The 27837-nt window shown below is 43.0% G+C and overlaps 2 protein-coding genes across 6 annotated transcripts in view; one reads left to right on the top strand and one right to left on the bottom strand.

Moving 5' to 3' along the window:
* The first annotated feature begins 560 nt into the window (after nucleotides 1–560).
* LOC112221377 (RING finger protein 223) lies at nucleotides 561–9606 on the top strand. Its single transcript, XM_024383528.2, has 2 exons — nucleotides 561–1135; nucleotides 7624–9606. The coding sequence occupies exon 2, from the start codon at nucleotides 7723–7725 to the stop codon at nucleotides 8440–8442; it is 720 nt and encodes a 239-aa protein (XP_024239296.1). The 5' UTR covers nucleotides 561–1135; nucleotides 7624–7722; the 3' UTR covers nucleotides 8443–9606.
* A 2816-nt stretch (nucleotides 9607–12422) lies between these two features.
* LOC112221573 (tyrosine-protein phosphatase non-receptor type 11) overlaps nucleotides 12423–27837 on the bottom strand; it is a 114558-nt gene continuing 99143 nt past the window's right edge. For 4 of the 5 annotated variants that reach the window (XM_024383707.2, XM_024383709.2, XM_024383706.2 and 1 more), the window contains exon 16: nucleotides 12424–14660. The gene's annotated coding sequence lies outside the window, so the exon portion shown is untranslated. Of the gene's footprint in view, nucleotides 14661–18511; nucleotides 18584–27837 lie in introns of all 5 variants that reach the window. The other variant, XR_002949043.2, reaches the window with a different exon arrangement.

Genomic DNA, 27837 nt, shown 5'->3' with positions numbered 1-27837 from the left:
TATTCCCTCCAGTGTCCAGAAATACTGATTGGTGGGTTATGGATTTCCTGCTTATTCCCTCCAGTGTCCAGAAATACTGGTTGGAGGGTTATGGATTTCCTGCTTATTCCCTCCAGTGTTACAGAAATACTGGTTGGAGGGTTATGGAGTTCCTGCTTATTCCCTCCAGTTTCCAGGAATCTTCCAACAAGGATTTCTTCAAAACCTGGGAATTTTTGGAAAGTTACTGGAATTTTGCAATCCCAAAGTGACCCAGGTAAACTTTCACGTGTAACCACAAATTAGTGTCCAAAGCAGAAGGGACTGCAATGAGCTTGTCAATTTATTGTCAATGAGAAACGCAGTCTCTGAGAGATGTGTTATGACAGTACAAACCCATTCATATGGTCTGATGCGCTGAGAATCTTATACTATTTTATGTGCGATCACACACAGTAGATGGGAAGGCCCTGAGAACAGTTTGATAGGCTGGGTGGTATCTGAACACTCCCAACCTTACCTTTCATAGGGTAAAAGCAGTGACAACATTTGATTTGATTGTCTCAGTGTGTTTTTGCACGAGTGTGTTGGTGGGATATAAGAGAGACAGAAAGAGCAGGAGAGAGAAAGAGAGGAGAGAGAGGGAAGGAGATGGGGAGTAAGGAAAGGGAGTGTAAGGTAGAGAGGAAACAATGTGTTGGATTCTCTTTAGCCTATCCCTCTCCCCTCCCCCTCTCCCCCTTGTCCTACCCCTTCAGACGCTCCCTCAAGGCCACCTTTTTGTTCCCCTGCCTGCAGTGTCATTGACATAGAGAGCTGAAAAGGGAGTCGGCAGAGTAGAGCAGGTGAGAGACGACCAACGGACAGAGATAGAAGGACCCCTGGGCTAATGCAAACACCTCATGCTACTGTGAAGGTTTGTCGGAGCACACCTGCAGCTTGCTTGACTTCCATTCGTTATCGCTTCCAATGACCAGGGAATACTGTAGCTGCAGAGTGATCCCCACAATTCACACCTCCTCCGTGGGACCCCCCCCAGTCGTCCAACTTGGCCTGAAGATGTGTTTTTGTCTACAGAAGGAAGAATCGATCAGGAAATACCTGTAATACACTAGAAAGAGAAAGAGGGTCATCTGACAATATTTTCACAATACAGGTAAGAGGAAACCTCAGCAGGAACTTTTCAACTTTTGTTGACCTTAGCTTATGTATACAGTGCAAACATATGAGATTCTCCCAACTGGTACAGGACAAAACATTTTTTGTTTTAGATTATGTTTTAACGTGTGGATCAATTAACTTCATACCAGAGCAAGTTTTTTGAGTAGAACTGTATGCTGTTGCACACCTCACGTTTCTGAGGATCAAGTTACGTGTACTTTAGAATTGGAGAACAGGTAGAGCAGCAATGGAAAAGAGAAAGGCAGTTCAACTGTCTATGCACCAGCTGACCTCAAAATACACACAGCTGAAGAACACAAAGGTCATGCTCCGGGGTGGACAAGTCATCTGGCATTTCGAGCATTCGGGGCCAGATATGGGCTGGTCAATTTTTAGCCAAAGTGGGCATGTCAACAAAAACAAAAGAGCTAAATGATTATTATCTGGCTAATAATGGAGGTCTCAAGGAATAAAATGGGCTGGTGTGGGGGCCTCAAGGGAAAACAGTTGGCTGTTGTGGGGGCCACTAAGAAAAAAAATGGTCTGTTGTGTGAGAAATTCCAGAGACGATTTCTGGTCCCAGTCCGCCTCTGGCTAGTCAGTTGAAAACAACAGCTGCTGCCCGAAAAAGTCAACACATAACTCTACCTGCTTTTCTTCGAAGAATCATAGGCACTGTAGCCTACTGCACTTAGCTTAGCTTACCATTTAAAAAGGATGACTTGGTAACACTTTAAAATAGCTTTAATGAATAAGCATTGATAAACTATTTTATATAAACTATATAAATTCGTATTTAATTAATTGTAAACATTGATACACAATGTATAAAGATTTATTCATGAAAGACGTCAAATGTTACCAATGACTGTAAACAAGCTAAGATTCCACTCTGAGAATCTGAAAAACACAACACTTAACAACACAAAATATCTCAGCTCAGGCAGCATGAATAGATTTGGAGGGCAGTCACAAAACCGCGTTACTCGGCTAAAATGGCGATAGGGTGAAAACGTGCCGCTGATATCCAAAGCGGTTCGTATAGATAGAGACAGGGCAGGCAGGGAGGGAGGGTTCAAACTTCAGGGAGCACCAGTCTGCAAAACAAAGGCTCTCCTTCCTCATGTTCCTGTGGTTTACCTAAAAAAGATTATATTAATGACTGTCAGTGGTCCCACACAATAAAATGTGCCCATAAGCACTGATATGTGGTTGGTGTTGTGGTTTGTTGACTGTTAAATAAACCTGATTGTTCCAGCTAGGAGTTAGGGAGGGTAAGCTGATCTTAGATCTGTGCTTTGGGAGTAACTTCTACCTGAAGTGCAAACAGTGGATTGGGATCGTGGGAGGTTAACAGTGGTATAACAAGTTTAACAAAGGCTGGAATTAAACCCATAGGCCACAGATAAGCTGCAGATATTCTCCTGGTCTACTTAGTTGATTATTTTACATTGTTCCCAACATCAGAGCAGTTGCTACATTGTAGTTTGCGTAGGAAGTTAGGGGATCCATCAAGACTTCTTTTGGGGGCCTCCAATTGTTTCTGTGTCTGAAATGGTGGTGGTGTGTGTGTGTGTGTGTGTGTGTGTGAGAGTGAGAGTGAGAGAGAGAGACAGAGAGACAGAGAGTGAGAGAGAGAGAGAGAGAGAGAGAGAGAGAGAGAGAGATACTGTAGATAGAGAGAGAGACAGGAGGCCTGGGCAAAGGCTGGCACTGCAGGAATGCCAACAGGTAGATGGAGCCATGAAAGGACAGGAAGAACAAGCAGACACATTGTACCAGCCGGCTGGCAGAGCTGGGCCCAGACAGAGAGGGGTAGGGCTGCTGTGTGTCAAGGGGGAACACATGCAACTCAACCCCCCCCCCGAAACCTCCCCATCACAGCTACTGTACACCTGTCCTGTACCTACTAGCTACCTACCTATCCTTCATTAGCGGAACACAGGTGTCAATCACACCCAAACCAATACCAGTAAGTTTGTCATTTGTCAGGAAGTGGCATATGTAGTTACAGTGCCTTCAGAGAGTATTCACACCCCTTGACTTTTTCCACATTTTGTGGTGTTACAGCCATGATTAAAAATGTATTATATTGAGATATTTTGTCACACACATTATCCCATAATGTCAAAGTGGAAATATGTTTTTAGAAATCTTTACAAAGTAATAAAAAATGAAAAGGTGAAATGTCTTGAGTCAATAAGTATTCAACCCCTTTGTTATGGCAAGATGAAATAAGTTGAATATCCCTTTCAGCAAGGGGGAGTTATTAATTACACTTTGGATGGTGTATCAATACACCCACAAAGATACAAGTGTCTTTCTTAACTCAGTCGCCGAGGAGGAAGAAAACCGCTCAGGGATTTCACAATGAGGCCGATGGTGACTTTAAAACGGTTTAATGGCTGTGATGGGAGAAAACTGAGGATGGATCAACAACATTGTAGTTACTCCACAATACTAACCTTGTACAGAATAAAAATTGTACAGAATAAAAATATTCCAAAACATGCATCCTGTTTGCAACAAGGCACTAAAGTAATACTGTAAAAAAATGTGGCAAAGTTATTCCCTTTTTGTCCTGAATACAAAGTGTTATGTTTGGGGCAAATCCAATACAACACATTACTGAGTACCACTCTCCATATTTTCAAGCATAGTGGTGGCTGCATCATGTTATGGGTTTGCTTGTCATTGGCAAGGACTGGGCAGTTTAGGATAAAAAAATACATGGAATGGAGCTAAGCACAGGCAAAATGCTACTAGAAAACCTGGTTCAGTTAGCTTTCCACCAGACACTGGGAGATTAATTTACCTTTCAGCAGGACAATAACCTAAAACACAAGGCCAAATATACACCAGAGTTGCTTACCAAGAAGACAGTGAATGTTCCTGAGTGGCCGAGTTACAGTTTTCATTTAAATCTGCTTGAAAATCTTTGGAAAGACTTGAAAATGGTTGTCTAGCAGTAAATCAACAACCAATTTGACAGAGCTTGAAGAATTCTTTAAAGATTAAGGGGCAAATGTTGCACAATCCAGGTGTGGAAAGCTCTTAGAGACTTACCCAAAAAGACTCACAGCTGTAATTGCTACCAAAGGTAATTCTAAGATGTATTGACTCATGGTATACAATACTGGATGGCTTAATGGCTAATGTTTGTGGTACAATAGTGGTGGTGCTATAACACTATCTGGCTATTTATCAGACTGATGGTTGGCTGGGTGACTTTGAGGCTCTGGCCAGAGGGAGGTCCCTGTAGAGGGTGCCCATCCTGACGTCTGCGAAAACTGGGAATAACAAAGAGCTCTGTGTCCATCCCTAGTACTGCCTGATGAGAGTCCCACATAACTGTTCCCCACTCACTAGAAAGATGCTTTCAACAGCTGGGCCTCATTCAGCCGGTGCACAGCGTTTGTGAAATGCTCAGATATAGATCATGTCGGTTTCCTGATCGCCCTCGTAAAAGAGGTTTCTTTAACTCAACGGCCTTTCCTGGTTAAATAAAAGTGAAATAAATGATATATTTGATGTAGAACAAAAAAGCCTCTGACAGGAAGAATGAACAATCGTGTCAGCTCTATTCATAACATTTCTATCTACAACGTTTCCCTGATGAACATTGCCCAGGGGATGCAAGAGGTTGCCTAATGACTTTACAGTGGGTTTAGTTGGTAGTAAGCAATGATGTACAGTACCAGTCAAAAGTCTGGACACACCGACTCATTCAAGGGTTTTTCTTTATTTTTGTACTATTTTCTAAATATAGATTAAAAAAAATATATTTTTGTTATGTTTAGCTCACATAATATAAGTTAAAAGTATGCATTAAAGTGTCTGTAGTAGAGTCAATGTATCAATGTAAAGGTCTCCAAAGACTGATGGCTGCACGGTGGCTTCAATACAGCGCCCCAATACGAAAGAGCTGAAATGTGAGTGGTTCTGAACACCTCCTGAGTCCGTGTTTCAGCTACAGACTTTTTGTTGCCCTGGATACGCCCATAGCAGCCACACGCCTCTGTGGTAGAAGGGAGCTGTGCTAAAGCACAGTTTGTGAGACAACATGCCGAAATAGGTTGTTCTCACGGAAACATCTCCAAAGTCCAAACGGTTTGAGCTACAGACAATGACCTCTTCATGGAAAGCTTAGACACTCACGAACACGCTCGAGTTGTCTATTTAGCTCGATGGTCACATCCGCACAGGACTCATTAGAATGGAAGGTGTTTTCTCCATAGAAGATCTTAAAGAAGTATTTCATTGTGATTAGCAAAGCTGAGCAAAGCTGGTGAAACCCTATTGTACATGTTCCAGTTCATTATTATTATGTTCCTGTTTTGGTGAAAAAAATGCTTGTGAGATGAAAAGGCCCAGGACTGTGCAATTTAGCAAAAAAAAAAAAAAAAAAAAAAAGGTAATTCTCATTTTGTCTGTCATAGTTGAAGTGTACCTATGATGAAAATTACAGGCCTCTCTCATCTTTTTAAGTGGGAGAACTTGCACAATTGTTGGCTGACTAAATACTTTTTTGCCCCACTGTAGTTGCTGTCACAAACTCCAAATTGAACACAGTTGTCACATACTATTTGAATATTCATATCCCATAGAGCAAATATTTTCTGTATTTACATAATTCTTATAAATGCTGTTTTTAAGATCAGGTTTTTGTTTGGTTGACCTCATTTTTGTTGTCACAGTATTCAACTGATGAATGTACATTTTGATGTCAAAATGCATTTGATAGGATGATTTGGATTGGGACCGAAATACAGTTGAAGTCGGAAGTTTACATACACTTAGGTTGGAGTCATTAAAACTAGTTTTTCAAACACTCCACAAATAAATTTTTTAACAAACTATAGTTTTGGCAAGTCAGTTAGGACACCTACTTTGTGCATGACACAAGTAATTTTTCCAACAATTGTTTACAGAAATAAATTGTAGACCTCCACGAGTCTGGTTCATCCTTGGAAGCAATTTCCAAACGCCTGAAGGTACCACGTTCATCTGTACAAACAATAATATGCAAGTATAAACTCCATGGGACCACGCAGCCGTCATACCACTCAGGAAGGAGACGCATTCTGTCTCCTGGAGATGAACGTACTTTGGTGCGAAAAGTGCAAATCAATCCCAGAACAACAGCAAAGGACCTTGTGAAGATGCTGGAGGAATTAGGTACAAAAGTATCTATATCCATAGTAAAACGAGTCCTATATTGACATAACCTGAAAGGCCGCTCAGCAAGGAAGAAGCCGCTGCTCCAAAACCGCCATAAAAAAGCCAGACTACGTTTTGCAACAGCACATGGGGACAAAGATCATACTTTTTGGAGAAATGTCCTCTGGTCTGATGAAACAAAAATACAACTGTTTGGCCATTTTGACCATTGATATGTTTGGAGGAAAAAGGGTGAGGCTTGCAAACCGAAGAACACCATCCCAACTGTGAAGCATGGGGGTGGCAGCATCATGTTATGGGGGTGCTTTGCTGCAGGAGGGACTGGTGCACTTCACAAAATAGATGGCATCATGAGGATGGACAATTATGTGGATACATTGAAGCAACATCTCAAGACATCAGTCAGGAAGTTAAAGCTTGGTCAAAAATGGATCTTCCAAATGGACAATGACCCCAAGCATACTTCCAAAGTTGTGGCAAAATGGCTGAAGGACAACAAAGTCAAGGTATTGGAGTGGCCATCACAAAGCCTTGACCTCAATCCCATAGAAAATTTGAGGGCAGAACTGAAAAAGGCCTACAAACCTGACTCAGTTACACCAGCTCTGTCAGGAGGAATGGGCCGGAATTCACCCAACTTATTGTGGGAAGCTTGTGGAAGGCTACCCGAAACATTTGACCCAAGTTAAACAATTTAAAGGCAATGCTACCAAATACTAATTGAGTGTATGCAAACGTCTAAACCACTGGGAATGTGATGAAAGAAATGAAAGCTGAAATAAATAATTCTCTCTACTATTATTCTGACATTTCACATTCTTAAAATAAAGTGGTGATCCTAACTGACCTAAGACAGGGAATTTTTACAAGGATTAAATTTCAGGAATTGTGAAAAACTGAGTTTCAATGTATTTGGCTAAGGTGTATGTAAACTTCCGACTTCAAATGTATGTAAATATGTAAAAATACATTACATTTATACACCTTACTTTATGATAAAATTCCACCAAATGCTGAATTATTTGGGACTACCGTGAGTGTAATCTCCTTAAATTAGGTCAGAATGTAATCATATTCTGAAGGGAATAACATAATGGAACTCCGCCTGCAAGAGGACGTAAACCTTTATGACCTACTGTATAATATGCTCTTGAATGAAATCCTGTTAACCATTTGGGATTATGTACACACTGCTTGATGCTAAAAATACATTTTACATGGTGTCTGGCCCGTTATTTTTACTAGAAACTATCTGAACAGGTCATTAAAATATAAATAATCTGGATTTTCATTCATTCTCAGATAATCCACACCAAAAACAAAGAAGAGAAAGGGGGAAAAAGAGGGAGTGCCAATCAAGACCAAAGAAAGGGAGAAAAGGATACAGAACACCCCTTCAAGATGGCGCAGATCCCTCAGATGTGGCACACCAAGGTGATGCCCCAGGAAGTGAATGTGGACCTGGACAAAATGGTTGCTTTTGGTAGCCAACCCGAGTGCTCCATCTGCTACAACACCTATGACAATGTCTTCAAAACGCCCAAGCTGCTGGAGTGCACCCACACATTCTGCCTGGAGTGCCTGTCGCGCCTCATGGCCATTTCTCTAGGAGAACAGGAAGGAGGCAGCAGCAAGATCCCTTGTCCATTCTGCCGCCACCCTACCCTCCTAACCGAGGAGGGTCCACCTGCCCTGGCCACCAGCCAAGAGGTACTGTGTAAACTGCCCAGCCACCAGCAGCACGAGGAACCTGTGTGGCTTGATGGGGAGAAGCTGTGCTACAAGCGGCCACTGGAGGCCAACCCCGGAACACCCAGCTCCACCTCAGCCTTCTGCATCTCCATCGACATCGGGGCCAGCAAGGCAGGTGAGGTCCTTGCTCAGACATGGCCCCAGCACATAGGCTTCCTGGAGCGTCTGAACGGCTGGAAGCGGCTGCTGCTCTTCATCGTGTTGATGGTGCTGCTGGTGGTCATCGTGCTGTGGCCCCTGCAGTGCATTGTCACCACGGGCAATATGCGCTGCATGCCGCGCACCGTGGGCTCAGGACACGGCTTCACCGCCACCACCGCTACCCCATTCACCAGGATACACAGTCTCACAAAGGGAGCCTTTAATTAAATGACAAGATATGTAGTAGGCCAGATACCTGGTTCACAAGTCCACAGATCGCCAGAGTGCTTATTGAAAAGCACATGGCCATGTGGTTAAGGCCCACGGCCGTCAGTTAGGGGCTCGTAAGGAAGCATTTCACGGTAAGGTCTACACCAAATTTGATTTGATTTGAATCAAAGAAGACTGAATATAGAACTCAACGGTTTGAGACTGCACACTGCACAATTGTTTTAGCAATTGATAACGGTGTGCTCAGTGTCATTTTTCTGACAAGAAAGTTACAAATAACATTCATAATGAAATTCATACATGAATTCCAATCCTTGCACTTTGATTTAACTGATATTGTTTTGAGATTTTCCTTTATAAAATTGTTATTTTGCATTAAAAATATAATATGTGGATTAAATATGTTGTAATATTCAGACACAATCTGGGTGAAATCTATTCATATCTACAGTATCAGAATTGTTGGCCACAGTACAACAGTATAGGTAATTTTTTTCAAAACAAATCCGTCCGACATTACTTTCACAACAAACTGAAAGCATTATTGTTGTGTATCCAAGTCAGAGCAGACATTGAAACTCAATACCTTAGAAATCTCCACTCAAAATGTTCAGTTAAAGAACAAAGTTCAGCTGTCTTATCTGATTTGAAAATAATTGTATGCCAAACCACAATGCTGAAATTGTAAGTGTATATACATGTATAGTTCATTGTACTTTTCTGATATATATTTAGTTTACAATACTACAATAAAGGAAAAACAACACAGGCATGGTCTAGGTTTAGGAAAATATTGCATAGCTTTGTACAGCACTTACCTAATCAGGATTGACTAGAATGACATAGACATGAATGGTTGGTCTTGGTAGGAACTAATGATTCATGGTGTTTCCCACTTCCTGTTAGAATCTGTTTATTTCATTTGTATTAAATATATTGTTTCTTATTTTTTTACATTCCAAAAACAAACATATACATACTAACAACTTACAGACACACACAAACAATGACTACATCTCCTCTGCCCAGACCTGCATGCTCACACCCCCATCTCTAGTGCCAGCATTATTGTTTGCCACTTGGCCTTAAATTGTACCAATTTGTTTTTCCTCTGTCACCCATGCCATTTCAACATTTCAAAAATAAATCATTTGTTTTTCCCATTGTGTCAATGATGGCGGATTGTTTGTCTTCCAAGTTTCTTTGTACGTTTTTTTTCAAGAAGTGTGATTCCTGTAAGTATCTTATCTGGGCACACACCATTTGACCAGTCATGATTTTCCTAACAAACAACCATTATTACTGTAAACTGCTTCAAAGGAAAAGTGAACCCTTCCTGCTACAGTAAGGAGTGGCCTTTCCAGTTAGGGGTTCTCTCTTTACAGTAGTGAGTGGTCTTTACAGTAGTGAGTGGTCTTTACAGTAGTGAGTGGCCTTTACAGTAGTGAGTGGTCTTTACAGTAGTGAGTGGTCTTTACAGTAGTGAGTGGTCTTTACAGTAGTGAGTGGTCTTTACAGTAGTGAGTGGCCTTTCCAGTTAGGGGTTCTCTCTTTACAGTAGTGAGTGGTCTTTACAGTAGTGAGTGGCCTTTCCAGTTAGGGGTTCTCTCTTCACAGTAGTGAGTGGTCTTTACAGTAGTGAGTGGTCTTTACAGTAGTGAGTGGTCTTTACAGTAGTGAGTGGTCTTTACAGTAGTGAGTGGTCTTTACAGTAGTGAGTGGTCTTTACAGTAGTGAGTGGCCTTTCCAGTTAGTGAGTTCTCTTTCACAGTAGTGAGTGGTCTTTACAGTAGTGAGTGGTCTTTACAGTAGTGAGTGGTCTTTACAGTAGTGAGTGGTCTTTACAGTAGTGAGTGGCCTTTACAGTAGTGAGTGGTCTTTACAGTAGTGAGTGGTCTTTACAGTAGTGAGTGGTCTTTACAGTAGGGAGTGGTCTTTACAGTAGTGAGTGGTCTTTACAGTAGTGAGTGGTCTTTACAGTAGGGAGTGGTCTTTACAGTAGTGAGTGGTCTTTACAGTAGTGAGAGGTCTTTACAGTAGTGAGTGTTGATATGAGGCTGATAAACAGCTACTTTAGAATGCAATAAAAAAGCTATAGAGAGACTTTTATTACCCTGTTAGACAGATATGCAAAGTTATAAGATAAGTGCTTTAGTTTATTTCCTCCTAAAATAATGCATTTCTTCCTCCTGAAAGGAAAATATATGGTTTTATGAAAGGCATGGACATTGATTGGCAAGTCACATTACAGCACACAAGAGCATAACAACAAAAGAGGAGTATAACTGAGTACAGGCTAACTAAATATGACATAAGACAATAGTTGCATTATTTGGTCTTTAGCTTTTACCTAAGAAATAACACATGCAGAAGAAAATCACTTCACATTTCCCTGCTTCTAAAGTCAATCATGTGCTAACTGTCCAAGGACATCAGCAAATCACATTACTACAGCACTCAAGAAGGCACTAAACTATCATTACATAGAGACAGGAATGAGCGGAGATCATATTTCCTTCATACATTTTTATTAAACTATTAAATATTTAATGATGTTGTTATTTCTGACCATCTCATTGCATCAGCGCTATATGCCTGGACAGAAGGCGTTTGGGTCAGTGCAACAGGGGGGGAACAGTCTTCATCCAAACACAGGAACAGTCAGTATACCACTACTCAAATCAGGCATATTGCAACCAACAAAGGAACAAGTATTTCTTTTTTTACTATGTCGACATCATATTCAAGTAAATTTAAAGAGCAGATATAAAATAACTGATATAATTACTGTATACCTCCAAGAACACCGGTTTAGCTTATAATTCATAATCATGATGTTATTATCAATGGTGTAATAACACCAAATAGACTCACAAATAATAATAATGATCTTATAGAAAACAAAATGCTTCAAAAGAAAATAGGAAATGAAAAGAAAACTTACAACACTGACGGCGTATACGTCGAGCAGACTATCATCATACTGAACTCTTTAAACAGCCATCCTGACAGTCACAGATCACAAGCCCTCAGCTAAAGGACTCAGAAGCCTCAAACAGAATTTCAAGTACTGTGTTAGGGGCTAATTTCCACCGAAGTAAAGTTTTCACTCAGTGAACATTTCTCATAAGTAGAAGTTAGGATTCGCCCCTCAATTTCTCACCACATAACAAAACGTTTGGACCCATAGAGGCAAAGTGAAATACAATACAAAATCATCAACATCATCATGATCATCAGTGCAACATAATTAAGAAAACAGAAAGCAAAAAATGCACTTTTCATTCATTGGGCAAGATTAGGAGTTAGGCAGGCAGTTGAACGACGGAGAGAGATAATTGCACAAAATGTTCAGTGATCACTTCAGAGTAGCATACAACTTAATTTCAAAATAGCTACAGCTACCAGTGATATCAGAATATACAGTGGGCTGGGACAGTGACACATTTGTTGTTGTTTGGGCTCTGCACTCCAGCACATCACATCTGAAATTATATGTGAGGTTAAAGTGCAGACTTCATCCATACCAGGTGAACCATTTAGAAATTACACCACTTTTTGTACATAGTCCTTCCCATTTTAGGGGACCAAAAGTATTGGGACAAATTCACTTATTTGTGTATTAAAATTGTCAAAAGTTTATTATTTGGTCTATATAGCATGCAATGATTACATCAAGCTTGTGACTCTACAAACTTGTTAGATGCATTTGCTGTTTTGGCTGTTTCAGATTATTTTGTGCCCAATATAAATGAATGGTAAATAATGTATTCTTTCATTTCGGAGTCACTTTTATTGTAAATAAGAATAGAATGTTTCTAAAAAAACTGCTACATGAATGTGGATGCTACCATGATTATGGTAGTCCTGAATGAATTGTGAATAATGATGAGTCAGTAAGTTAGACGCACAAACATGCTAACCTCTCACCATGACAATAACAAGGGAGGTTAGCATTCTGGGGGATTATGATATTTGTGTGTCTAACTTTCTCACTTATCATTATTTACGATTCATTCAGGACTATCCGTAATCATGGTAAAAAGTGCTGGTGTAGAGAGCCAAAACAACAAATAGTGTGACACTCAATGTAGCATGAATACAATATTGAGAATGACATATGCTACTAGGACTGATTTAGCTTTCTGAAATACAGACATTTCAGCTAAAAAGGGAAATACTGAAAATTCATACTTTCAGTATTACTGAAAGTTACTGCATTGGTGTTAGGATGAGCAAGAGACGATGTAGCAAATGCGGCCCTCAGATGTGCTGCCAAGCCTTAGTTAAAAAGGCCTGAACCATGTACAAGTACAGCCCGACTCACACAGCAGGTAACACAACCTCTATGCAGCCAAACAACCGGCTTGTTCAAAAGGATGTGTGGATCAATGTGCCGCTGGCTAAATCCAGTGTGAACACCTTCAACATTAGATTTTTATTCAAAATGCTAAGAATAGTTAGCATGACGTCTGTCAGAAAGAAGCCACTGCTGATGATGTACATGTATATTTAAGAATATATTACAGATATATATATCACAGCTCTTTGCTGTGCGGCGCCTCCCTCCTTATGACATCAGTAACGTCGGCTTTTACTCCCACCATCGTCAAGCCTGGATTATAGCCATCTTGTAGATAGCTTTTTGGAGATAAATCTATTATTTATTCTTGGGCTGTAGGCCATCTGGCCCAGTAATGTTTGGCTAAAGACTTCAGCGATAGCAGCCCACGTCAGTGAGCCAGGCTAGCATCCTGAATCCTCTCCTGTCCTCTCCCATCTTCTCCTATCTCTCGCTTGGCAGATGTTTAACACGGTTTGTTATGCCATTCGATCGGGATGAAAACCTTTGCAGACTTTCTCTGACGCCAACGTTGACCTCAAACTATGTTAATTTCCCGCATATAAACCAGGATCTGCAGAGCAAGTGCAGGGCAGAAAATTGTGCTTTTTTTGTCAATTCATAACAATGGAATTGGATCTTTCTTCCTTTGGAGGCAATAGCGCACCGCTTTTTCATTTTCCCCAATAAACAAAAACATAAAAAAACATACTGTGCATTACAAAATCACACCAATAATAACAACAAAATAAACAAGAATCCATTGAAAGGACACAGATTCAAACTAAATAAATAGAAACATTTCATAAGTAAGTCTGGAGAGGAGCTTGTTAATATTGACTGAATAGGCGCACAGCAACTGCAATGGTGGAATCCCGAAAGTAGATGAGCATGCACGTCTTCTATTGGCACAAGAGATCATCGGTGGGACAGGTGGGACAAACAAGTACATCTCAAATTATATTGAAGAAATACTTCCCTGTACAGAAATGGAAAATATCTTTGTGGCAAATGGAAAATCCCTTTGTCAGTGAGTTGGGGTATTTGATTTTTTTTAGCCCAACTCACTGACAAAGGGCCATTGCGAATACCCTGACTTTCCTCGACTTTCAAAATTAAGGTATGAGAGAGGGTTGAGTAAGCTTGTCTGCGCCAGTGCCTCACGTGGTAAAATCGCTCAACACTGCAGTAATGACTGCTGCTAGCAAGAATAGAACATTGCTGAAGTCTTTGATTCAAGTAGATGAGAGCCAGCAGAGAGAGAGAGAGAGAGATAGATAGAGGAGCAAATTCTGAGAGCGAGAAGAGAAATATTCTCGAAATCTTTCTTGTCCCATCCACCTCACGACGGAACACGACAGAGAAAAGCATCACTTAAACATTTAAACATTGATATCACACAAGAGTACACAATGGTTTGTTTCTTTTCTCGATTTAGTTTGAGTCAACAGAAATAAGCAAAGGACATTTGTTGGGCTGGTGGGATGGTTGATAGATAGGGGGTTTGGGTGGTGGGAACAACTGTGGGAGGAGGAAGGGGGTTACAGACACGTCTGTAGACAAGGCACTGTCAGTAAACGGTAGAGCCTGTAGAAGAGACATGAAGTCATGTGGAGGTCATAGAGAGAGAGAGAGAGAGAGAGAGAGAGGGATGGGGGATGATGATAGAAGGACAAGAGCCCTGCGCTACACCCCTCTCTCTGTGGAGGGGGGATGCTCTAGACAGCCAGCAGGGCAGCAGAAGGGGAGAGACTAGGAGGGGTCAGGACCTCCACCTTCACCCCAGGTAGGGTCCACCGCCAGGGGGTCCGGGGCCAGAGCTCCACAGGCCCCCCATGAATCAGGCGCTGGCGAAGAGGCACCTCTGTTGAAACTGAAGCACACACAATGGCACACCGTGTTACACAGAACCACTTTTAATAGAAATGCACACAATAAAACACAACTAATGAATCCTATAATCACTGATCCTTCAGAGCAAAGGCGTCGGAGGGGATGGCTTCCGTTTTACAGGCTCCTAACCAAATTGTGCTATTGTGTGTTTATTTGCATTGTTTGTAACTTATTTTGAACATAATGTTGCTGCTACCGTCTCTTAAGACCAAAAAGAGCTTCAAGGTATCAGAACAGCGACTAATCACCTCGAACTGGAAGAAGATTTTTGAGTCTGACACAAAGGATACACTGTTGCTCTTGGACCAGGCCCAAATCCCCTTCATTCGCATTAAGAAATGACAGAGATACAAGGGGACAGATCCGGGTGCCTTGTGAGAATTCGTCAGCAAGTGGGTAACCCGCCTCTACCATCCGTTCGATTGGCCAACGTTCAATTACTAGAGAATAAACTGGATGAGCTCCGTTCGAGAATATCCTACCAATGGGATATTAAAACCTGTAATATCTTATGTTTCACGGAGTCGTGGGTAAACGACGACACAGATAATATACAGTTGGCTGGGTTTTTAGTGCATCGGCAGGACAGAACAGCAATGTTTGGTAGGACGAGGGGTGGTAGTGTGTGTCTATTTGTCAATAACAGCTGGTGTGCGATGTCTAATATTAAGGAAGTCTCGAAGTATTGCTCGCCTGAGATAGAGTACTTCATGATAAGCTGAACACCACACTATCTATATTTTCCGTAGCCATCTATTTACCACCACAAACCAATTCTGGCACTAAAACCGCACTCAGCGAGCTATATAAGGCCTTAAGCAAACAAGAAAATGCTCATCCAGAAGCAGCGCTCCTAATGGACGTGTGCAACCAGAAGAAAAACAACTATAGACCACCTTTACTCCACACACAGAGACATGTACAAAGCTTTCCCTCGCCCTCCATTTGGCAAAACGGACCATAATTCTATCCTCCTGATTCCTGCTTACAAGCAAAAACTAAAGCAGGAAGTACCAGTACTCAATACGGAAGTGGACAGATGATGCGGATGCTAAGCTACAGGTCTGTTTTGCTAGCACAGACTCGAATATGTTCCGCGATTCATCCAGTGGCATTGAGGAGTATACCACCTCAGTCACTGGCTTCATAAATAAGTGCATCGACGACATTGTCCCCACAGTGACCTTACGTACATATCCCAACCAGAAGCCATGGATTACAGGCAACATCTGCACCGAGCTAAAAGAAAAGGGGGAATGCATTCAATTGAAATGTGTCTTCCACATTTAACCCCCTTCTGAATCAGAGAGGTGTGGAGGGCTGCCTTAATCGACATCCACGTCTTCGGCGCCCAGGGTACAGTGGATTAACTTACTTGCTCAGGGGCAGAACGACAGATTTTTACCTTGTCAGGTCGGGCTAAAGGCTAGAGCTGCTGCTTTCAAGGAGCGGGACACTAATCCGGACATTTATAAGAAATCCCACTATGCAAAGTGTCAATACAGGACTAAGCTTGAATCCTACTATACCAGCTCTGACGCTTGTCGGATGTGGCAGGGATTGAAAACTATTACGGACTACAAAGGGAAACCCAGCCGCGAGCTGTCCAGTGTAGCGAGACTACCAGACGGTCTAAAAGCTTTTTGTGCTCACTTCGAGGCAATCAACACTGAACCATGCATGACAGGACCAGCTGTTCTGGACGACAGTGCGATCACGCTCTCCGTAGTTGATGTGAGCAAGACTTTTAAATAGGTCAATGTTCACACGGCCGCAGGCCAGATGGCTTACCAGGGCGTGTACTCCGAGCATGCGCGGACCAACTGTCAAGTGTTTTCACAGACATTTTCAACCTCTCCCTGACCGAGTCTGTAATACCTACATGTTTCAAGCATACCACCACAGTCCCTGTGCCCAAGGAAGTGAAGGTAACCTGCCTAAATGACTACCGCCCTGTAGCACTCACGTCAGTAGCCATGAAGTGCTTTGAAAGGCTTGTCATGGCTCACATCAACAGCATCCTCCGGGGAACCCTAGACCCACTCCAATTTGCATACGCCCCAACAGATCCACAGATGATGCAATCTCAATTGCACTCCACACCGCCCTTTCACACCTGGACAAAAGGAACACCTATGTGAGAATGCTGTTCATTGACTACAGCTCAGCGTTCAACGCCATAGTGCCCAGAAAGCTCATCACTAAGCTAAGGACCCTGGGACTAAACACTACCGCTGCAACTGGATCCTGGACTTCCTGTCGGGCCGCCCCCAGGTGGTAAGGGTAGGCAACAACACATCTGCCGCACAGCTAATCAACACGGGGCCCCTCAGGGGTGCTTGCTTAGCCCCCTCCTGTACTCTCTGTTCACCAACAACTGTGTGGCCAAGCACGACCTGATCACCGACAACAATAAGACAGCCTATAGGGAGGATGTCAGAGACCTGGCAGTGTGGTGCCAGGACAACAACCTCTCCCTCAATGTCAGCAAGACAAAGGAGCTGATCGTGGACTACAGCAAAAGGAGGGCCGAATTCACAACGGGGCTCCAGTGGAGCAGGTTGGGAGCTTCAAGTTCCTTGATGTCCACATCACCAACAAACTATTATGGTCCAAACACACCAAGACAGTCGTGAAGAGGGCACGACAATGCCTTTCCCTCAGGAGACTGAAAATATTTGGCATGGGTCTCCAGATCCTCAAAAAGTTCTACAGCTGCACCATCGAAAGCATCACTGCCTGGTATGGCAACAGCTTGGTATCCCGACCGTAAAGCACTATAGAGGGTAGTGTGTATGGCCCAGGACATTACTGGGCCAAGCTTCCTGCCATCCAGGACCTATATACTAGACGGTGTGAAGGAAAGCCCAAAGAATTGTCAAAGACTCCAGTCACCCAAGTCATAGACTGTTCTCTCTACTACCGCGCGGCAAGCTGTACCGGAACGCCAAGTCCAGGTCCAAAAGGCTCCTTAACAGCTTCTACCCCTAAGCCATAAGACAGATGAACAATTAATCAAAATGGCCACCTGTACTATTTGCATTGACCCCACCCCCCTTTGTTTTTACACTGCTGCTACTATGCTTACTCACTTTACCCCTACCTACATGTACATATTACCTTGACTAACCTTACCTCGCACATTGACTCTGTTTTGGTACCCCCTATATATAGCCTTGTTAATGTTATTTCATTTTGTACTGTTGTTTATTTTGTAAATATTTTCTCAACTCTATTTTCTTAAAACTGCATTGTTGGTTAAGGGCTTGTAAATAAGCATTTCATGGTACCTGTTGTATTCGGCGCATGTGACAAATACAATTTGATTTGCAAAGTGTTTTTGTGATGTCTTTCCTCATCTGGAATATTTGTGGAACCCATTGACAGAGAAGTATTGATTATATGTCCATTTCAACTGTCTTGTATCTTATCAGACAACCAAACAGGCATTGCTATGATCTGAAAACTGAGAAATGGAGTTAAATTAATTGGAAAACACTGAACTTTCCGTCTTGTGCTGGAAGAACAAGCATGGACAGCTGCTTTTCTGTAGACACAGAGTTCTTTAATTTTCTAGAAAAACAAAAGTTTAATCTGGGCTGAGGATTGAATTCTGTTGAGATTTGATACTTAATTGTTTAAGCGTACCCGAGGAGCCCGTATATGCCACAATGACACAGTTTAACCTGCCTAGGTGTTTCTTGTTGCATCACAAGTTAAAGCGAGTAGGTTATTTTGAAGCTCTTGAAAGGAACATGACAGTATGCAGAAGTGCATCTTGGTTATGATGGTTTATTAACACTTGACAGATGAGAAGACATAACTGCTTACCTAACGTCTCTCCATCTGCGCCCGCTCACAGGGTAGCAGAGGATATATCCCAGGCCCACAACCAATGAGGACCTATCAATTAAGACAGTTATAACCAATCACACACATGCATTATTTGATCATGCACTGAACAAATGCATGCACATTTAACCAATGCACCACGAGCATAATGACACTGTTGTATAAATCAAAGCCAGTACAGAAGGGAAACCTAAGTGTGGTGACAACAGCTGATCACCTCTCTAGGTTTCTTCCTATGTTTTGCCCTTTCTAGGGAGTTTTTCCTAGCCACCATGCTTCTACACCTGCATTGCTTGCTGTTTGGGGTTTTAGGCTGGGTTTCTGTACAGCACTTTGAGATATCAGCTGATGTACGAAGGGCTATATAAATACATTTAATTTGATCACAACAGTAGATATTGCACCAATTTGATTCACACCACTTACATGACAGAAATGCCTATAGGGTGTTGCTGTATACAGTTGAAGCCGGAAGTTTACATACACCTTAGCCAAATACATTTAAACTCAGTTTTTCACAATTCCTGACATTTAATCCTAGTAAAAATTCCCTGTCTTTGGTCAGTTAGAATCACCACTTTATTTTAAGAATGTGAAATTTCAGAATAATAGTAGAGAGAATGATTTATTTCAGCTTTTATTTATTTCTTCAAATTCCCAAATGGGTCAGAAGTTTACATACACTCAATTAGTATTTGGTAGCATTGCCTTTAAATTGTTTAACTTGGGCCAAACATTTCAGGTAGCCTTCCACAAGCTTCCCACAATAGGCTGGGTGAATTTTGTCCCATTCCTCCTGACAGAGCTGGTGTAACTGAGTCAGGTTTGTAGGCCTCCATGCTCGCACACGCTTTTTCAGTTCTGCCCACAAATTTTCTATAGGATTGAGGTCGGGGCTTTGTGATGGCCACTCCAATACCTTAACTTTGTTGTTCTTAAGCCATTTTGCCACAACTATGGAAGTATGCTTGGGGTCATTGTTCATTTGGAAGACCTATTTGCGACCAAACTTGAACTTCCTTAGTGATGTCTTGAGATGTTGCTTTAATAGATCTACATAAATGTCCTACCTCATGATGCCATCTATTTTGTGAAGTGCTGTCACGACTTCCACCCGAAGTCGGTACTTCTCCTTGTTCGGGCGGCGTTCGGCGGTCGGCGTCACCGGTCTTCTAGCCATCATCGATCCACTTTTTATTTTCTATTTGTTTTGTCTTGTTTTCCTACACACCTGGTTTTCATTTCCCCTCATTAATTGTTGTGTATTTAACCCTCTGTTCCCCCCCCATGTCTTTGTGTGGAATTGTTTGTTGTAAGTGCTTGTGCACATGTTGAATGGTATGCATCGGGTTTTGTACCCATGTTGGTTATTTCTTTATGTCATTGGTTTTGCTATGAAACTGCTCCGGCTATGACCTAGTTCTGCTCTCCTGCTGCTGACTTCCCTGCCACCAGTTACGCACCCCTTACAAGTGCACCAGTCCCTCCTGCAGCAAAGCACCCCCACAACATGATGCTGCCACCCCCGCGCTTCACGGTTGGGATGGTGTTCTTCGGCTTGCAAGCCTCCCACTTTTTCCTCCAAACATAACGATGGTCATTATGGCCAAACAGTTCTATTTTCGTTTCATCAGACCAGAGGACATTTCTCCAAAAAGTATGATCCTTGACCCCATGTGCAGTTGCAGACCGTAGTCTGGCTTTTTTATGGCGGTTTTTGAGCAGTGGCTTCTTCCTTGCTGAGCGGCCTTTCAGGTTATGCCGATATAGGACTCATTTTACTGTGGATATAGATACATTTGTACCTGTTTCCTCCAGCATCTTCACAAGGTCCTTTGCTGTTGTTCTGGGATTGATTTGCACTTTTCGCACCTTGCATACTATTATTTGTACAGATGAACGTGATATCTTCAGGCGTTTGGAAATTTCTCCCAAGGATGAAGCAGACTTGTGGAGGTCTACAATTTCTTTCTGAGGTCTTGGCTGATTTATTTTGTTTTTACAATGATGTCAAGCAAAGAGGCACGGAGTTTGAAGGTAGGCCATGAAATACATCCACAGGTACACCACCGATTGACTCAAATGATGTCAATTAGCCTATCAGAAGCTTCTATAGCCATGACATAATTTTCTGGAATTTTCCAAGATACTGTATTTAAAGGCAAAGTCAACTTAGTGTATGTAAACTTCTGACCCACTGGAATTGTGATACAGTGAATTATAAGTGAAATAATCTGTCTGTAAACAACTGTTGGAAAAATTACTTGTGTCATGCACAAAGTAGATGTCCTAACCGACTTGCCAAAAGTTTGTTAAGACATTTGTGGAGTGGTTGAAAAACAAGTTTTAATAACTCCAACCTAAGTGTATGTAAACTTCAACTGTATATTCAGAGCCACATCCCTGTAATGCTTAGAGAAGATCTCATGTTAAGTCTTATTGAAGCATTGTGGACGTCCCGTGTGCTCCCTCTCCGGCCTCTAGAAGACCAGGCTGCTAGTTATGGCGTACACCTGTCACCATCGTTACGCGCACCTGCACGTCATCAGACTCACCTGGACTCCCATCTCTTCCCTGATAACCTTCCCTATGTATGTCACTCCCTTTGGTTCCTTCCCCAGGCGTTATTGTTTCTGTTTCATGTCTGTGTGCGGTTAGTGTTTCTTGTTTTGTATTATGTTACCTTTATTTTATTAAAAACACTCACTCCCTGAACTTGCTTCCCAACTCTCAGCGCACATTGTTACAGTGGAAGTAGGTACACCTACCTCATCTAAAGCCCACTCTTTGAGGGTGTAGCTACGGGCCACCAAGTGCTAATAGTCAGTAGGTAGATAATTTCTGAAATGCTTGATAGTGTATGTGATGTAAACAGGTCTACTTTCTTGGGGACCTGAATATTGACTGTTTTTCCATTAAGGTGTCCACTCGAGAAGAAACTTCTCACTAACTAGTGCCTATAATCTGGTTCAGATTATTAATCAACCTATAATGGTATTTCTAAACACTACAGGAACTATATCATCCACAAGTATTGATCACATTTTTACTAAGACTGTAGAACTTTGTTCTAAAGCTGTATCCATACCCATTGGATGCAGTGCTCACATATAGTGGTTATATCCAGGAAAGCCAAGGTTCCAAAAACTGGGCCTAAAATAGTATATAAGAGATCATACAAAATATTAAGCTGTGAATTATGTGGACGATGTTAAAAATATTTGTTGGTGTGTTGTGATTAATAAGGAGCATGCACACGTGGCAATTGATGGATTTATGAAATTGTTCTAAAAATTACTGATAAACATGCAGCTGAAACTGACTGTTAGAACTGACTGTTAGAACTACAGTATTAAGGCTCCAGGGATTGATGAGTAATTGAAAAAGTCTGCGGTTGAAAGAGATGGGGCAAAAGGAGTGGCAAATAAGTCTGTCTGCACATCTGAATGGCCAACTTTAATTGACTGAAATACAGTACCAGTCAAATGTTTGGACACACCTACTCATTCAAGGGATTTTCTTTATTTGTACTATTTTCAACATTGTAGAATACTAGTGAAGACATCACAACTATGAAAAAACACATTGAATCATGTAGTAACCAAAAAAAGTGTTAAACAAATCAAAATATACTTTATATTTCAGATTCTTCAAAGTAGCCACCCTTTGCCTTGATTACAGCTTTGCACACTCTTGAGCAGTATCAGCAGGACATTAGGCTATTTCGACCCTACAGGTGGTTATGTTATATTTTGCCCCATTGGGCTCCCGAGTGGCACAGCGGTCTAAGAAACTGCATCCCAGTGCAAGAGGTGTGACTGCAGTACCTGGTTTGAATCCAGGCTGCATCGAATCCGGACGTGATTGGGAGTCCCATTGGGCGGCGCACAATTGGCCAAGCGTCGTCCGGGGTAGGCCGTCATTGTAAATAAGAATTTGTTCTTAACTGTCTTGCCTGGTTAAATAAAACATTGTGGCTAACATTTATTTGTGTTTATTACTATACTCTATGTTGTGTGATGGTATATCATGGCTGAGTTGTGCCTCTCTGCAGCATTCTACTGTCTAATACCTATGAAAGAATGCTGTTAAATCAACTACAGCTCAGCCTTCAACACCATAGTGCCCTCCAAGCTAATCACTATTTTCAGGGCATGGGTCTGAACCCCTCCCTGTGCAACCTGGTCCTGGAATCCCTTACAGGCCGACCCCAGGTGGTGAAGGTAGGCAACAACACCGCTGCCACGCTGATCCTTAACACGGGGGGCCCAAACAGGGCTGCGTGTTCAGACCTATCCTGTATTCCCTGTTCACCCATAACTGTGGCCACACACCTCTCCAACTCAATCATCAAGTTTGATGAGATGCCTTGGCAGACTGCTGGCAGGAAAATAACCTCTCCCTCAATGTCAACAAAATGAAGGAGCTGGTCATGGACTACAGGAGACAGCAGTGCAGAGGGTGAAAAGCTTCACATTTCTTGGCCTGCACATCCCTGAGGACCTGAAATGGTCCACACGGACAGCGCCTCTTCAACCTCAGGAGGCTGAAGAAATTTGGCTCCTGACCCTCATAAACTTCTACAGATGCACCATTGAGAGCATCCTGTCGGTCTGTATGACTGCCTGGTATGGCAATTGCACAAACCGCAACGGCAGGGCTCTCCAGAACGTGGTGCGGTCATCCCAATGCACCATCGAGGGCACACTGCCTGCCCTCCATCTACCCACTACCGTGCCCAGTACCCTACTCTGCCCCTCGGGCACTAGCCAGCTATTCTCAGGTACTCTACACGCTGGTAGCTATTTATATGTCTGCTGTACTAGAGTTTTTATAATTTGTTATTATTCTGTGCTTGTTGACATTTACTGCATTGATTGATAGGAACTAGGAACATTAGCATTTTGCTGCACCTTCCATAACATCTGCTAAACTGTGTATGCGACCAATTAAATTTGATTTGCTTTTCTCTCTGTACAATGTTTTGTGTTTATACAACCATGTATGCCTTTTCTATTCCGAATTTCAGTCAGGCAAACATAGCTTTTCTTATTGTCTGATAGCAGGGATTCAGTTCATATTGGGTGTCAGGACCATTCGGTGTGAGTTCTGCTCAGGAATGCATCTGTCCACCTACTCTTAATAACTCTCTCTCTCCTCTCGCAGTAGCACAAGTTTGGGTCAACAGTGTTGGGTTTACATTACGCTTTTCCAGAGGTGGTCTGTGTGATGGCTTTTACGGGTTCTTCGGTCTGAAATACACTAAATTCCACTCCTTTAATATTGCAGGATCTCTCAGGTTCTGAATAAATGATGGACCTTCACATGTTAAGTTAATTGTATTCTCATACACACCGAGAACGAAAGAACTAGCAAATCAACACCAGTCATCATCACTAGAACTGACACTGCTTTGTCCTCTCTTCCATGTTACGCTATCTGCATGCTGAGCAGAGGCGGCACCTGGCTAATCTCTGATCAACATTGATGCTGGCAACCAATGACAAGATACTGTAACTCATCACTTCTCTGGCTCCTTCATCAGCGCTGCGGGCTAGCTCTGAGCTATGGGCCGCCCACTCCTGCATCAGCGCTGCAGGCTAGCTCTGAGCTATGAGCCGCCCACTCCTGCATCAGTGCTGCAGGCTAGCTCTGAGCTATGGGCCGCCCACTCCTGCATCAGCGCTGCAGGCTAGCTCTGAGCTATGGGCCGCCCACTCCTGCATCAGCGCTGCGGGCTAGCTCTGAGCTATGGGCCGCCCACTCCTGCATCAGCGCTGCGGGCTAGCTCTGAGCTATGGGCCGCCCACTCCTGCATCAGCGCTGCGGGCTAGCTCTGAGCTATGGGCCGCCCACTCTTGCATCAACGCTGCTACTGCTTCTAAAATCGCTCCCGGCTGCACCCTCAAAATCATGGGCCTATTATCCTGTTCTGCCTAAGCCATTACACTTGGTTGAAATGCTGAGATTGTGGGGCCTACAAGAGTTCCTGCAGTAATTGCCAATATGGTCCAGTAGATATGCTGGTTATCCGTACTGCATCGAAATTTGACATATAAAGCTGTTACATAGCTGCATGTGATTGGCTGGGTCATAGGTAGAATATCCTCATGTACCAAGAAGATCGCTCATCCTGCCTCAGCGAGGCCACCTGATGGTGCATCTATATTTCAGGTAGTTGGCTGTGTTCACAGGTAGAATATCCTCATGTACCAAGAAGATCGCTCATCCTGCCTCAGCGAGGCCACCTGATGGTGCATCTATATTTCAGGTAGTTGGCTGTGTTCACAGGTAGAATATCCTCATGTACCAAGAAGATCGCTCATCCTGCCTCAGCGAGGCCACCTGATGGTGCATCTATATTTCAGGTGGTTGGCTGTGTTCATACATAGAATATCCTCATGTACCAAGAAGATCGCTCATCCTGCCTCAGCGAGGCCACCTGATGGTGCATCTTTATTTCAGGTGGTTGGCTGTGTTCATAGGTAGAATATCTTCATGATCCAAGATGAAAGCTGATCTTGGCTCAGCGAGGGCATCCGGCAGGACGTCACTATGGCAAGTGCGTTCATACCACTGGAGGCTGCTGAGGGGAGGACGGCTCAAAATAATGGCTGGAATAATGGCTCCTGTGGTTCATACTACTTACAGTTGCCTATTTAGATATTTCCCATGTAGTAAGATGCCTCATTGAGGGTACCCGGCGTTGCGTCATATGTCTGCATTAACTCATGCTACAGATAGTTAGTATTCACACACAGGCCTAGTCGGCATTCATGTAACGGTACAATGACCTTCGCTGGTCTATTGACAGCTCTTAAATGGCATATTATGCCATACACACAGTTAATCATCTTGCTGTTTTCGGGGATTTGGTATAGCATATCGTGCTCCCTGCCTGTAGTCATTTTATAATTTTTATATGACGGTTCGCTCTGGCAGTGAGCTACCCTGAAGGAGCAGAGCCTAATGCCAAGATTACACATTGTAACTTTCTAATAAATGCTTAAACTTACATGTGTTGTTTTCTTTCTGAAATAAAACAAAGCCGGCACAGAAGGGAAACCTGAGTGTGGTGGCAACAGCTGATCACAACAGCGGATATTGCACCAATTGGATTCACACTACCTTCATGCAGCCTATTTAAGTTGGCCAGTTCTACACATCCTTCCCCGATGATGGATGTCACACACGCTGGTGTGTCTTGGTGTGTCTTGCTGCCATTGGCGTTGCTGCCTACTAGTTAGTCGCTATACCTGCTGTTTTCTGAAATCCCACCACCAGCCTCCACCTGTTTCTTCCTTCAGGGGATTTGGTACAGCATATCGTGCTCACCGCCTGTAGTTGTTTGATCATCTTTATATGACGGTTCGCTCTGGCGGTGAGCTACCCTGAAGAAGCAGAGCATAGTGCCAAGACTATGCATCGTAATATTTTTTAATAATTGAATAAACGTATACGTCGTGTTTCCTTTCAGAATGATCTCATACACAACATTACCCTCACCCCACCCAGTGTTTTTCAGATAGCGGCTCTACACTCTTACAAAATAGGGTTCTTTGGGGTTCTACATAGAACCTTTAGGTTCTTCAAATAAAATTGTATTTGTCACATGCGCCGAATGCAACTTGTGTAGACCTTACAGTGAAATGCTTACTTAATTACTCTAACCAACAACACAGTTTTAAGAAAATACCTCAAAAAAAGTATAAGCTAAGAATAACATATATTTAAAGAGCAGCAGTAAATAACAAGAGCAGGGCTATATACAGGGGGTACCGGTACAGAGTCAATGTGTCAATGTGCGGGGGCACCGGTGTCAAGGTAATTATGTACATGTAGGTAGAGTTATTAAAGTGGCTATGCATAGATAATTACAGAGAGTAGCAGCAGTGTGTGTGTGTGTGTGTGTGTGTGTGGGGGGGGGGGCAATGTAAATAGTCTTGGTAGTTAGAGTCTTTGACAATTTATAGGGTCCTTCCTCTGACACAGCCTAGTATAGAGGTCCTGGATGGCAGGAAGCTTGACCCCAGTGATGTACTGAGTCATACGCACTACCCTCTGTAGTGCCTTGCGGTCGGAGGCCGAGCTGTTGCCTTACCAGGCAGTGATGCAACCCGTCAGGATGCTCTCGATGGAGCAGCTGTAAAACCTTTTGAGGATCTGAGGATCACATGCCGCATTTTTTCAGTCTCTTGAGGGGGAATAGGTTTTGTCATGCCCTCTTCACAACTGCCTTGGTGTGCTTGGACCCTGTTAGTTTGTTGGTGACGTGGACACCAAGGAACTTGAAGCTCTCAACCTGCTCCACTGCAGCCCCGTGGATGAGAACGGGGGCGTGCTCAGTCCTCCTTTAGTCCTGTAGTCCACAATCATCTCCTTTGTCTTGATCACGTTGAGGGAGAGGTTGTTGTCCTGACACCACACTGCCAGGTCTCTGATCTCCTCCCAATAGGCTGCCTTTTCGTTGTCTGTGATCAGGCCTACCACTGTTGTGTCATCAACAAACCTAATGATGGTGTTGAAGTCGTATTTGGCCGTGCAGTCATGAGTGAACAGGGAGTACAGGAGGAAACTGAGCACGCACCCCTGAGAGGACCACGTGTTGCGGATCAGCGTGGGGGATGCGTAGTTACCTACCCTCCCCACCTGGGGGCAGCCTGTCAGGAAGTCCAGGATCCAATTGCAGAGGGAGGTGTTTAGTCCCGGGTCCTTTGCTTATTGATGAGCTTGGAGGGCACTATGATGTTGAACGCTGATCTGTAGTCAATGAATAGCATTCTCACATGAGTGTTCCTTTTGTCCAGGTAAGAAAGGGCTGTGTGGAGTGCAATAGAGATTGCATCATCTGTGAATCTGTTGGTGCGGTATGCAAATTGGAGTGGGTCTAGGGTTTCTGGAATAATGGTGTTGATGTGACCCATGACCAGCCTTTCAAAGCATTTCATGGCTACAGATGTGAGTGCTACGGGGCGGTAGTCAATTGGGCAGGTTACCTTTGCTTTCTTGGGCACAGGGACTGTGGTGCTTGAAACATGTTGGTATTACAGACGCAGGGAGAGTTTGAACATGTCAGTGAAGACACTTACCAGTTGGTCAGCGCATGCTCGGAGTAACCGTCCTGGTAATTTGTCTGGCCCAGCGGCCTTGTGAATGTTGACCTGTTTAAAGGTCTTACTCACATCGGCTGCGGAGAGCGTTATCACAGTCATCCGGAACAGCTGATTCACTCATGCATGTTTCAGTGTTACTTGCCTTGAAGCGAGCATGGAAGTGATTTAGCTGGTCTGGTAGACCCGTGTCAC

Source organism: Oncorhynchus tshawytscha, linkage group LG22, assembly GCF_018296145.1.
Source record: "Oncorhynchus tshawytscha isolate Ot180627B linkage group LG22, Otsh_v2.0, whole genome shotgun sequence".
Taxonomy (NCBI): Eukaryota; Metazoa; Chordata; class Actinopteri; order Salmoniformes; family Salmonidae; genus Oncorhynchus; species Oncorhynchus tshawytscha.
The sequence above is the reverse complement of the archived record's forward strand: the minus strand, read 5'-3'. Positions and strand labels throughout refer to the sequence as shown.

What these genes read in the sequence shown, in the direction of transcription:
- LOC112221377 (XM_024383528.2), top strand. Translation starts at nt 7,723, where the DNA reads ATGGCGCAGATCCCTCAGATGTGGCACACCAAGGTGATGCCCCAGGAA.